This window comes from Eurytemora carolleeae, unplaced genomic scaffold (genome assembly GCF_000591075.1).
Source record: "Eurytemora carolleeae unplaced genomic scaffold, Eaff_2.0 scaffold1440, whole genome shotgun sequence".
Classification (NCBI taxonomy): domain Eukaryota; kingdom Metazoa; phylum Arthropoda; class Copepoda; order Calanoida; family Temoridae; genus Eurytemora; species Eurytemora carolleeae.
Window position 1 is genome coordinate 65,243 of NW_019397326.1, and position 14,748 is coordinate 79,990.

At 32.6% G+C, this 14,748-nt stretch overlaps 1 protein-coding gene across 1 annotated transcript; it reads left to right on the plus strand.

Moving 5' to 3' along the window:
- Nucleotides 1-2,107: 2,107 nt before the first annotated feature.
- Nucleotides 2,108-14,436, plus strand: LOC111713529 (cGMP-dependent protein kinase, isozyme 2 forms cD4/T1/T3A/T3B; the record flags this gene model as incomplete). Its single annotated transcript, XM_023488403.1, is given in 13 exon segments — nucleotides 2,108-2,221; nucleotides 2,999-3,073; nucleotides 5,146-5,229; nucleotides 5,448-5,564; nucleotides 5,929-6,136; nucleotides 7,371-7,618; nucleotides 8,439-8,602; nucleotides 8,790-8,867; nucleotides 9,564-9,641; nucleotides 11,416-11,530; nucleotides 12,845-12,966; nucleotides 13,705-13,882; nucleotides 14,157-14,436. Coding segments are annotated over 13 exon segments (1,797 nt in total). The 3' UTR covers nucleotides 14,418-14,436.
- Between the last annotated feature and the right edge of the window lie 312 nt (nucleotides 14,437-14,748).

A 14,748-nucleotide genomic window follows, 5' to 3' on the forward strand; every position in this document is an offset into this window, starting at 1 on the left:
TTCTGAATTTCTGGACAATAAATTGATTGATTGATTTCTGGCTGGTTTGTATAATGTTCACGTATAATGACAAGTATATGTAGGGTGAGAGGGGCAGCGGTAACCCTATTCAAGGTGAATATTATTACAAAGGTTGATCACTCTTTCTAACTCTCTCTCTCTCTCCTAGATATGAGATCTCAGATGATAGCTTGAAGTAAACATACCAATGTGTATTAAATCAAAGATAATTTAATCTCTTTTGTGGTTTGATCAGATTTTTAACTGCTAAGGAAGTAAGTTTTCTAGTTCTAGATAGGTTCCAGAACTTTCTAGAATCATCTAGCTTTTATTGCATGTAGTTTCTAGAATATTCCATCTTTTAGCTATTTAGCTTTTAGAAATACCAACCGTTTAGATATTTCAACTAATATACTAGCTTTTATCTAGTTTTAATAATTATCCAGCTCTTTTTAAGGAGACATAGTTCTAGACTTTTCCAGCTTTTCATATAGTTTCTAGAATTATCTAGTTTTTATAGATCTGAACAATTCAGATAGTTTCTAGAATCATTCAATTCAATTCATTTCTTCCAGATTTTCTGCCGTGTCTGTCTATTTTCTTAATAAATGCGTCAATTCTCTCCTCTATTGTATTAAGGATTAAAGCGTCAAATCTGAAAAGATCTGTCAATAAAAGCGTCAGGTGTGCATACAGAATATAAATCCAGCCTAGTTTACTGCGTTTATCTGTCAATGATGAAAGTAAGAAATAAAATCAACAAATCTAGAAAAATGGAAAAATCCAAAAACTATATATATCTTCCAAAAAGACCAATGAAACCCGTAAAACTGTGGAATTGGAAGACGACATTAAATACATATTTTGAGCAGTTGAGTTTGTTATAATGTAAATAGTTTAACCTTTAATTAATAACATTTAGTCAAATAGTCATTTCAACAGTTTTATGAGTCTTACTTTCAACAAAGAACATTAAAAGTATGTTTAGAATGTTTTTAACATAAAAATACAAAATTATTTTGATGAATTACTAAAATATATTAATAAGAAATTCATGAATGTTTTTTAATGGATTGTTTAGTAATGATAATAAGAAGAAGATAACAAATTAATTGTTCAATATTGCACAGCAACAAGTTGAATTATCTTGCTATGCATACATTTTTAATTCTATGACAGCCCATAATTTCTTTTTATATTCTACAGGGTTACCCACATAGGATGAGTCAATGAAGACGACCTGAAACTTAAAAAATATGATGATTTTTGTTTTCTGCATTTAGTTGAGTATTTTGATGGTTTATTAAATGATTAAAGGGACTGTAAAAGAATAATAAAAAGGGGTATAGGCTGAATTATAACCATATTAGAAGTTGATCGAGACTCAGTAGAGTTCTATCTGATGTTCCTGTCTCGAGAAATTGATATAAAATTGTGTCAAATTTATACGAAAATCTATATAAAAAATGTTGTATAAAAATAGTAGGTTTAAACGGATCATTTTCAGCGAAAACACAACCAATCTGAAAACGACGATATCCCAGAGGAGCCTAATAAACTTAGGGTTGCTTCTATTATTATTTGAATTTAATAATTTATCATTTTTAATAGATAAAATTGATAATATTATTTATACATCCGTATCCTGTGCCCAGAACTACCACCAATGGCAGTGCAGTAAACTGGTCACGTGACACAGACGGAGTTTCTTAGGCTCCTCTTGGATATCGTTGTTTTCAGATTGGTTGTGTATTTGCTAAATATGATCCGTTTAAACCTACTGTTTTTGTACAAAATTTAATTTATATAGATTTTCGTATAAATTTGACACAATTTTATAGCAATTTTTCGAGACAGGAACATCAGATAGAACTCTCATGGGTATCACTCAATTTCAGCCTATACCCCCTTTAATTTTTCCTTTACCCTCCCTTTAAGCACAAAAATATGCCAGTTTTAGCCTACAATAAAACATGAATGTTAGAAAACGGACTTAACAAATTCCATACAATCGTCTCTGAAGTCTCATCTTTTGTTGGTAACCCTGAATAGTTTCCTCCTGTAGTTTTCTTATATTTGTTTCTCCCATAGTTTTTTTTATGTTCAGATACACTAGAGGTTGTGAAGACGCTGATCTAAAGAGCAGGGAAGGATGGGGACTAATATAGTTGAAATGCAATCTCTTCTTGCCAAGAAGGATGCAAGGATTAGGGAGCTGGAGGTGAGCTATCATCAAGTTTATATAAATACAAAACCTTGGAATTCACAATCTTTAAAGTTAAGATTGAATAGTTCTAGAGTGGTGTATAAGTAGTAGGATGGGGGTTTTACTTGTTAATTGATAATTTAAAAATACAGCTTTAAGATATTGGACATGGATAACAGACGAAATAAAAAAATACGATGTTGGACTAGTTCCCAGAACATATATATAAACAACTTGGATGCATGACTAGGATACAGGACGAATATATGCAACTAGGATTTAGGACAAAAAAACTATTACTTATAATATAGATACAGTCGGCTATGATGAGTACAGGACGAAAATAAACATTTGGGATGCAAAACTAGGATACAGGACGAGGATAGAAAACTAAGATGCAAACCTAGGATACAGGACGAGGATAGAAAACTAAGATGCAAAACTAGGATACAGGACGAGGATAGAAAACTAAGATTCAAACCTAGGATACAGGACGAGGATAGAAAACTAGGATTCTACACTGTTTTCTGTAAAATTTTGCTTTTATTAAACTTTGTAATATTTTTATCCTAACAGAAAATATAAGGGAATAACTAACCTAAAACAATCGTATGTTGTATTTTCTCTCACTTTGCATGATTAAGATTTCAATGAACATTCACTCTAAGAAATTTTAAATTTTCATTTAACAAAATTTGTTGAAGTAGAGACGTGAGGAAACAATGTACATCTACTGTATTCTTGTCTAGTTAGATTACAGCACGAACTTAATAATTAAATATACGTGTCCAGGTTGAGAATATGTCTCTCAGATCTCAGCTTGACAAATACCAGTCAATCTTCAGCATACAGGACGCTACTGCTCAGGTTAGGATTAGTTTCTCTCTTTTACTCTCTACTTTTCTCACCTTAGATATGCTCTTTCTAACTCTCTCCTAGATATGTTTCTCTTTCTAACTCTCTCTCCTAGATATGTTTCTCTTTCTAACTCTCTATCCTAGATATGTTTCTCTTTCTATCTCTCTACTAGATATGTTTCTCTTTCTAACTCTCTCCTAGATATGTTTCTCTTTCTTTCTTTCTCTCTTAGATATTTATCTTGATCTAATTCTCTCTCTCCTATATATATGTTTCTCTTTCTTAATCTCTCTCCTACATATGTTCCTCTCTCTACTATCCTCTCCAAGATATGTTTCTCTTTCTATATCTCTCCTAGATATGTTTCTAATTCTAACTTTCTCTTTCCTAGAAAGGATTCTTTGTCTAACTCTCTCTCTCTCCTAGAAGTTTTTCTCTTTCTAACTCTCTCTCTCTCTCCTAGATATGTTTTAATTTTATATCTCACTCCAAGATACATTTTCTTTATAACTCTCTCTTAGATATGTTTCTTATATGTTTATGTTTATCCTTGTATCGTATTAGCATCTCAGTCATGTTTACTTAAGACATATCTACTGAAGCCGACTCAACAAAATCAAATTAAATCATTTAAATTTTAAAAAATTGTATATTCAATGTGTCAAGGAAATATCTTTACTCGATAAAAAACGTATAGTACTGTAACGCAATAATAAACCAGTCACAATAAGATAAAAAATATAAAATAATGAAAGAAATAATAATAACGAACCATTTAAAAGTTAATTTTTAATATTTTATTCATCATTCTGTTTTTAAGAAAAAAATATTATTAATTAATGCTTTACACTTTCTTGTACAAATTGTCCCACGTTAAATTATTCAGTTAAAGCAACTCTACAGAATTTTGTGTGAGAACTTTTTTATGTGGATTCTGCAAAGTGTTGGTAAAATATGTTAAAAGTCGGTCACATCCCAGCAGACAGACAGACAGACAGACAAAAATTGTATAGAAACATCAAGGAGATATCTGTTCGTTCAATCATTTAAATTCCTAGCTTTCATAGTTCCATGTCTTATTTTCGTACTTTCTGTCTAGCTAGTATCTTGTGTAGTGTATTCTAGCTTAATTTTACCGACCTATATCTACCTATTCCGAACCTTTATCTCCCTATTCTGAACCTTTATCTCCCTATTCTGAACCTTTACCTCCCTATTCCGAACCTATATCTCCCTATTCTGAACCTTTATCTCTCTATTCTGAACCTTTAACTCCCTATTTTGAACCTTTACCTCCCTATTCTGTACCTTTATCTCCCTATTCTGAACCTATATCTGTAGTAAATGCTGTACTCTTAAAACTTCGTCCAGAACTGTATCAATCCAGGTACAACCAATCAGCTATAAATGTCAACCAGGATACAAACTCTTCAGCGATCAATGTCAAACCAATGTACACAATCTTATCAGTTCTGAATGTCACACAGGACACAAGCGTAGCTATCAAACATGCTCTTAATCGATCAATGCCAAACCAATGAGCACAATCTCATCGGCTCTGAATGTCACACAGGGACATAAGCATAGCTATCAAACAAGTCCATGGTCGATCAACGCAAAACCACTGGACACAATCTCAGCTCATATGTTTAAACGAGGACTAAATTTCTTCTAATACCATAATCAAAGCAGAGTATCAACCAACTAATTTATTTTAGATATCTTATGTTACAGTTAACATGAATCAACATAATTAAAAGTTCTATTTCGATACATATACAGTGTATTTTAAATTTAATGTACATAATTCTATGATATGCGAGGATAGATATAATGCAGTTAGGCTATCTCCACACATGTATATAGTGTAGTTTAAGTTGAATGTACGTATTTAGAAGAGTAACATGGATACATATAAACGTATTTAATCTAATCACAATGCATGTTTTAATCATATTACGTAGCTCATGTTGATCAATATTGTGTTACACGTTATTTATTACAATTACACGATATTTATTACAATTACACGATATTATTACATATCACCCTATTCTGAACCTATATATCCCTAATTCTAGGCCTCTACCCCTGTAAAGAAGAACAGGAAGACTGCTCGAGGTTTAGGTATCTCAGCTGAACCACAATCCCTCAAAACTATTCAGGAAATTAACTTATTTTCATCAGATCAATAATAAACAATTTTCCAACTTAAATGATTATTATTATTTGAAACTTAGTCAATCCAAAGCAATTTTCTTTGGTGTTAGAATTCAATTTAAGACTTGACAAACCTAAATTTAGATAAATATTATCGATGAAGAAAGTTTTCTTTACCGCAAATATTGTTTAAACATCAAAATGTGAAAATATTTGATCCTAGGACCTGACTAATAAAACCTTCCCGGAGTATAAAAAGTCCAAGGCCTCCCAGGATCTTATCCGAGGAGCAATTATGGACAATGACTTCATGAAGAACCTAGAGACCTCGCAAATCAAGGTTTGAAATTATAAACTTAAACTTGGATTAATTTCAAGTTTAAAAATGAAAAAATATTAAAGTTACTGATTGTGATGTTTATCGAATCCTTAGAAGGGGAAGGAGTGGAGGGGGGGGGACAAGGTTCATGCATTTTCAGTCTTGGACTCTATCCAACTGCAGTGATTTAGCATATATGGTCTAGCGCTTATTAATCAATCCATTTGATCAAGTTTTAGAATATCAGCTTAGGCAAACTATAGTTTACTAAATATTTTACTAACACGTTTATCTTTCAATATCAGGGGGAGAGGGGGGGATGTTATTTACGTAATATTTCCCCATTCAAGATTTTTATTCTGGTTTGATCCATGTTTTGTTGTAGGAGATTGTTGACGTGATGTACCCGATGGAGTACGCCAAGGGTTCCCTGATCATCAAGGAAGGAGATATCGGTAGTATCGTCTACGTGATGGAGGAGGGTAAGGTTGAGGTGTCGAGGGAGGAGAAGTTCCTGTCCGTAATGTCGGCTGGGAAACTATTTGGAGAACTTGCAATCCTTTACAACTGCCAGAGGACTGCCACTATTAAAGGTAATTAAAGCGTGATCATCTCCGATCCTCCAACTGTTTCTCCTTGACATATTATCAGCTCCGGTGCTCCAGGTTGCTCCTTGGTATATTATCAGCTCCTGTGCTCCAGGTTGATCCTTGATATATTATCAGTTCCGGTGCTCTAGGTTGATCCTTGGTATATTATCAGCTCCGGTGCTCCAGGTTGCTCCTTGGTATATTATCAGCTCCGGTGCTCCAGGTTGATCCTTGATATATTATCAGCTCCGGTGCTCTAGGTTGATCCTTGGTATATTATCAGCTCCGGTGCTCCAGGTTGATCCTTGGTATATTATCAGCTCCGGTGCTCCAGGTTGCTCCTTGGTATATTATCAGCTCCGGTGCTCCAGGTTGCTCCTTGGTATATCATCAGCTCCGGTGCTCCAGGTTGCTCCTTGATATATTATCAGCTCCTGTGCTCCAGGTTGCTCCTTGGTATATTATCAGCTCCGGTGCTCCAGGTTGCTCCTTGGTATATTATCAGCTCCGGTGCTCCAGGTTGCTCCTTGATATATTATCAGCTCCTGTACTCCAGGTTGCTCCTTGGTATATTATCAGCTCCGGTGCTCCAGGTTGCTCCTTGATATATTATCAGCTCCGGTGCTCCAGGTTGATCCTATATCAATTATTATCTGCGGAAAGATTCTTGTATCATGTGCGACTGTTCTGGAAAAACTCGAAAACCTTTCATTTAACAGACTTTTGGTTTGATCTATTCAAATATCTATTGGATCAACCTTGGTAAGTGAGATCAGTGTATAAAAAATTACACTTCGGATTCGTCAACCGTAGCATTTAAAGTTCAAAATCTTTCAAGGTTAAAGTCTACTTTTCTTCTCCACAACATAAATATCTACTTTTAAGATGAAAGTTGATATTAAGATAATAGTGTTATATATTTGAAAATGAGATCAAGTAGCACACTCATGGGAGTTTCACATGTTTTTATGCATCGAGAAATTCCAATATAGAATTTTTTCATTAAAATAAACCAGGGTTTGTGGCATATTTGGACACATTTTTAAAAAAGCTATTGATAAGAAAGAAAAAAGTTTTAAAATTCTTATATGCAACCAAACAAGTTTGCTTTTCTAACTCTTGGACGAGATTTCTAAGTCGTATCGGTAATTCCACATAAAAAACTAACTATTCTTTGTGTTAAAGACAAAATGTTTAAGTCACATGAGTCCCATTGGTTTAATTGTTATTTGTTAAGCTGCTACCGACTGTAAACTATGGGCAATAGAACGTCAATGTTTCCAAACTATCATGATGAGAACAGCTATGGTCAAGCAGACGGAGTACACCGCCTTCCTCAAATCCGTCCCAACCTTCGTCAACCTGCCGGAGGAGACCTTGATCAAAATCGCGGACGTGATGGAGGAGACGACGTACAAGGAGGGGGAGTACATCATCAGGCAGGGAGCCATGGGAGATACATTCTTCATCATCAGCAAGGGCAGGGTAATAAACAATTTTTCAATCAATTTTATTTAATTTTTTTAATTTGAAAAAATTGGGTTCCGGATATCAAGTTCAGTTTTACAAGGAAAGATCAATTACTTTAAAGGGACTGTAAGCGACATTTCAAGTGATCCTTAATGATAAGATGGCACTGCCCGATCTACAACTGTACCTGGTCTAGAAACCTTAATCAGATCAAAAATGTGGAAGATAAAATATAAGTGGTTAATTTAGATAATTTGTCTATTGTTTCTATTACAAGAAATGCGCCAGATATTTTCGCAGAGAACCCGCAAATGAAAATGAACAGTTTAAGGGAAAAAAAACATGAAATTACGCGTACATTTCCTTTAAAGAAAAAATATTGTTGGAAAAGCTAAAAATATTTTGTAACACTGCACTGTTCAGTTTTAAACCGTTTTTTTGTGATATACAAAATATTTTCAGCCGAGTTATTGAAACTTGAGAAATGCTTTATATGCAATACCTCAGCTGCCTTTAATCTCATAGTTAGCTCTGGCTTTATTGTCAAGAGAATAAACCTGGAAATTCAGTTTTAATCTAAAATATTCTCAAGAACGACCAACTAAACAAAAAAGGAATTGAGTCTTTGCCACAAACTATAATTTTCTATCAGAATTCATAGTTTGAAATATCAAAGGTCTACAAAATGGGTTGCAAAGATATAGGGATTAATTCTTTTACGATTTTTAAGAATAATTTTCTAATTTTCTCAAAATATAATAAGTATACTTTTTAAAAATGTGGGTTGAAATTCCTAAATATTATTGTGTGATTTGACCTGAATATTGTTATGAAGGTAAAAGTGACGAAGAAGGAGGGAGGATCCGAGGATGAGAAATTTATTAGAAATCTTCATAAAGGAGATTTCTTCGGAGAAAAGGCGTTGAGCGGAGAGGAGGTTAGAACTGCGAATATTGTTGCAGATGATGCCGCAGGGGTAGAATGCCTGGTTATAGATAGGTAAATAAGCATAAATTTTATGTTGAAGATTTTAATAAAATATAAGGAAATAATTAATATTTATTATAAGTTTGAAGATATAAAATAATTTTTTTTAAGTTGTCAATCACTTAATTTTAAAATCCGCAAAATTTATTAAAATTAATTCGCAAAAAAATCGTTTTAACTTAGAATTATAAAATTTCAGGGAGTCCTTTGCTCATCTGATCTCCAACCTGGAGGAGATAAAGAAGAAGTATGTCGACCTCTCCATTAGGAAAAACATGTAAGTCATTTTTATTATATAAAAAACAAGTTTATTGGTTTTTAATGCTGCAATCTGCAGATTATTGAATAAAATCTGTAAACATGTCAATATCTTAATATACTAAATATGTTTATGTTTATCTACATGTCTAACTGAATATCTAACTTAACATCTATCTGAGTAAATTAAGTATGTTTATGTCTATCTGAATATCTATCTGAGTAAATTAACTATGTTTATGTCTAGCTGAATATCTATCCGAATATCTATCTGAGTAAATTAACTATGTTTATGTCTAGCTGAATATCTATCTGAATATCTATCTGAGTAAATTAACTATGTTTATGTCTAGCTGAATATCTATCTGAGTAAATTAACTATGTTTATGTCTAGCTGATTATCTATCCGAATATCTATCTGAGTAAATCAACTATGTTTATGTCTAACTGAATATCTATCCGAATATCTATCTGAGTAAATTAACTATGTTTATGTCTAACTGAATATCTATCCGAATATCTATCTGAGTAAATTAACTATGTTTATGTCTAGCTGAATATCTCTCTGAATATCTATCTAAGTATATTAACTATGTTTATGTCCAGCTGAATATCTATCTGAATATCTATCTAAGTATATTAACTATGTTTATGTCTAGCTGAATATCTATCTGAGTATATTAACGCGTCTATTGTCTTTATTTAAATTGTTTAGAATTCAAGAGGAATTTAAGAATTTGAAACTATCAGATCTCAGAATAGTCGCTACTCTGGGGGTAGGGGGATTTGGCAGGTTGGTCATTATAAACATACTTATATATATATGAACTTCCTTTAAAAAAGGTCTTTAATTTTAAAAAACTATTGAGAAAAAAAACAAATAACTTGAAAAATTAATTAAATGTTTCAATCTTATATTTCAAACGGTGTTTTAACAGGAATATAATTTTGTTCACAAGTGTTTTTTGCTTATTAATTTTATTATCTGTTAAATTATTTGCTAAGCAGTTTTGCAACTAAATACGATAATAAGTACAGTTGTGAACTCTGAGCCCGCGATTTAAAAAAACTTGGGAAAATACGGCTCAGGTCTAAGCTGTCGTTGGACCTTATTTACGACTTGAGCTTTCGGATTCAAGTTGCATCTTATTTTCCACAGAGTTGAATTTAAAAAACCGGTTTAATATTCTATTTGGCGGATTTTCATGGTAGGAATTGGCGCATTCCCAGTTTTTATGAAAACAAGACGCAACATTGAGCCTTATTCTCCTCTAAAACCAACCATGGTCGGTTTTATTTTCATTGAGCCTAACTCCTTAAGTCGAGCCGAAGATCTTGCAGCTGTCAATCACGTGACCCAAGCTGTCGTCAGAGTTGAGTCTAAGATTGGGTCTAAAAGTCGGGTTTAAGGAATTACGGCTCGAGCCGAAGTTTTTAAATCGCAGGCTCTGGTAATTAGAAAAAATCATAAATATTAAGTTTTATAGTATTCTAATCAAAATTGGTTATAAAATAAAGAAATAAATTTTTCTTTATAGTATTTTTAACATATTTCAATATGTTGCTGCAAACTTCAATCTCTAATATGTTTCTATCTTTCACATTTTTGTCATTTATTTTCATTTATAGAACATCGTTTTATAAGCAATTAACTAAATTACAGCTGATGTTTAAAATCCCGACCCCCTCCTCTCACACAGACACTTGAGGGAATTGTCAATGCATAATCCCTCAATTATACAAATATTTTCTTGCTCTGTCAAAAACTATTACAGGTTGAATTATTAAAAGTAGGGACCATGCTTTTGTCAATTTTTATATAAAAAACGTTGGGTCCAATACTGACCATCTAATTAGTCGTATTCTATGTTATTTTGCAAACCAACTTTTGTAAAAAGATGCGATTATTCTATTTTCAAATAAGGAAACGAAGATGTCTCAATCAAATTTTCTTACAAACTTGTGACAATCCTTTTAAGTGTAATTTTATTACTTAACTAGCTAATAAAGTGACCGGCGTTGCCAGTGGAATAAAAAATCAAATTAAAAAAAAATAAATTAAAATTTTGAAAAAAATCTAATTTTTTTTAGCTTACCCCCGGGGTACCCATGGTTTCCCTAACAAAATTTCAGCCAATTTGGTTCAGCCGTTTAGTCAGCTATAGCTGACATTTGAATATGAGCGAAGAGCTTTATTAATACTTAAAGGGAGTGACCGGCAAAGTATGGTAGTTGAACTGAGAATGTAGTATTGGGGAGAAACTTTTTAGGATTCATTGAGACATAACACTACCATATATTGCTGGTCACTCACTTTTCGTTATTTTTTTCTGGTTAAAGAATAAAACATTTAACAGTACAGGAATGAGATATATCACAAGAAATACGGAATTTCTTGGTTTCCTCATCTTCTTATTAATAGTATTAAACCATGATATATCAGGGTTGAGTTGGTGATGGTTTCTTCATCTTCTTATTGATAGTATTTAAACCATAATATATCAGGGTTGAGTTGGTGATGGTTTCCTCATCTTCTTATTGATAGTATTTAAACCATAATATATCAGGGTTGAGTTGGTGATGGTTGCTGGAGATGAGAAGAAGAGAAGCTTTGCTCTCAAACAGATGAAGAAAAATCAGATTGTTGAAACCAGGCAGCAGCAGCATATCATGAGTGAGAAGGTAACATAGATCACGCTAAACTAATTATTTAATGTACAATTGCATAAACTAGAAAATACGAAAAATCTAAATCTAATGGAAACTAAGCAATAACGGTCTAACTTGATTATCTACCCATATACAGTGAGGTAAAGAGTTGTTGATAGAAGAATATACACCTTTTTTACAAAAAATTCTACTTTATTGATAGGATTAATTTTATTGTAAAATGAGGTTATTCTCCGGGGCGTGTCGTATCTTATAGTTATTGCTGAAAAGTAAAAAAAAATCCATAAATAGTGTTGTAGCTGGACAGGTAAATAGAAATATAGAAAACTTTAGGTTTATTATCCGTTTTAGATAAAATATACTTAAACTCAAGATACTTTGATTGCTAAGAAATGACAGAGTATAAAAGTTCCGACCTATTTAGCTCGGTTTAGGTTAAAGTGTAATTTGATATTTACTCTTCAACTTTAACATCATATCTACGATATCTACAAGATGACCGATAAAATATTAAATTAAGATCTAGTTTTGCAGGTTCAAGCCTCGTTTATCAATGCATTTGAAAATTTTCTAAAATTGTAATCGGAGTAAGGTCGGAGTAGGGTCGTATATCGATAAACACCATGCTCATCAAATAGATTTAACCGAGGGGGTTATTAACCTATCTATCTATCTATCTAATTGTTTAAATCAAATATCAGCTTGATCAGCATTATTTTAACAAAAATATATATTTTCCAGACAAGCTTTTAACATTATTTTTATAATTGACTAATATTCTGATACAGGAGGACCGGGGAGGTGTCTTGTTTATATATTTATCCAACTAGAAATATAAACATTAATTCTTAAACTTCCTTAAATACCTTTTCAAAATCCCCAACTATCAACTATTCAAATAAATAAATATTCTGATAATGTTTTAGATTCTATAGAAGTCTAGTCCAGGAATCAAGCTATGCTACATAAGCTCTCATAAAATAAAACACAAAAATACTGCTTTTCGATTATATTGTAAACAATAAACATGGATTTAAAATTATTTCAAGCTCCAATTATTTTAACCCTCAACGTTTTTACGTAAAATAATTAGGTAAACCATAAACAAGAACTGTATGCATATTACATATGTATTTTTGTCTGCAATTATGAATCTGTATCGTATATATAAAGTAGTAATCTCTGTTTGATATTCTGGTAAACCTGTGTTTCAAAACTAGTTAATAAATAAAAATATCACGGCAATTCAATTTAATTCCATTAAACGTATGAACATTTTAAATCTTTAAATAACTTTTTATTATTTTAATTCTTTTCTTTTTGCAGGAGATCATGGAGGAGTCTGACTCCCACTTCATTGTCAAGCTGTTCAAGACCTTCAAGGATAAGAAGTATCTGTATATGCTCATGGAGTCTTGTCTAGGAGGAGAACTATGGACTATTCTCAGGTATATATCTAGGGTTCAAGGAGTCCTGTCTAGGAGGAGAACTATGGACTGTTCTCAGGTATATCTAGGGCTCAAGTAGTCCTATCTAGGAGGAGAACTATGGACTATTCTCAGGTATATCTAGGGTTCAAGGAGTCCTGTCTAGAAGGAGAACTATGAACTATTCTCAGGTATATACCTAGGGTTCAAGGAGTCCTGTCTAGGAGGAGAACTATGGACTATTCTCAGGTATACCTAGGGTTCAAGGAGTCCTGTCTAGGAGGAGAACTATGGACTATTCTCAGGTATACCTAGGGTTCAATCTTTTTTTTTATAAAACTATGTTAAAAGTGGTGTACGGATTGCAAACTCTTTCGCAAAAATCCTTGAGAATTTTGCCAATTACCTTTAAAAGGCTAAAGCTAAAATTGAGTGCTGAATAGTTATTAAACGTACATGTCTGTTGATTTAAAAGATTAAAGTCTTGGTTTTGAGTCAAGTAAAATATATGCATTTTTTATAAAAAATATAACTTTTTTTACAGGTGGTTTTACTTAAACATTCAAATATAAATTAAATTTTAATAATCTTTAATACATATTCCGTTATGCTGTGTATTGTATACGAAAACACTTGTTCCTTATATTGAGAATATTTCCAGCAGACTTATATTTATAAATTAATACATTACATAGATGAATAATTCAAGGATTAGTTATTAATAATAACATATGTTTTATAAACCCGTTTTTTAATCAGGGATCGAGGAAACTTTGACGATCCTACAACAAGATTCTACACTTCATGTGTCGTAGAGGCATTCGACTACCTTCATAGTCGAGGCATCATCTACAGAGACTTGAAACCTGAGAACCTTCTCCTAGATGCCGAAGGATATGTTAAACTTGTAGATTTCGGGTTCGCTAAGAAACTCCAGGTAGAGTTAGTTATTAATCTAGATATATCAATTAATAGACTTTGTATAGGAGGCAGCCTACTCATTTAAGAAATGTTCGAATTTACTTAATTTTCTGGGACCAAATTTAATAAACAGTAAGAAATAGTTTAACTACGTAAACTTGGTAGAACTACTTCTCTTGTTTTACAGTTCTAAAGCGCCTGGAAAACGATATGAGATTCTGCTAAATTGATAGATAATAATTTTAATTATTTTGAATTTTACAGTTTCTGAATATATCTGTTTTCTCCAGGTTGGTCGTAAGACCTGGACGTTCTGTGGAACTCCTGAGTATGTTGCTCCTGAGGTAATCTTGAACAAGGGACACGATATCTCAGCAGATTACTGGTCCCTGGGAGTTCTCATGTTTGAACTCCTCACAGGAACACCTCCCTTCACTGGAACGGATCCTATGAAGACCTACAATATCATCCTCAAGGGGATTGACGCGATAGAGTTCCCCAGGAACATCAGCGCTAGGGCGAAGGAGCTTATCAAGAAGCTGTGCAGGTAAGATCTATATTATGTCTAGTGCTACTATCTATATTATCTCTAGTGCCATTATCTCTATTATCTCTAGTGCCATTATCTATATTACTTAGTGCCATTATCTATATTATAATTTTTCAAAAATAATTTATATTTATCTTTAGAAATTTTTGTTCTACAGATTTATAGATCTTTTTTGATTAAAATTCTCGTTTATAATAATCGTATAATTGATATTCTAAACCTCTTATATGGCAGGATTAAGGCAGAGAACTCTTCAGCCTCCTATTATGCCTAGCATAGGATCCAGCCTGGATACATCAAACTTTGACGAGTATCCAATGGATCCTGAAGGT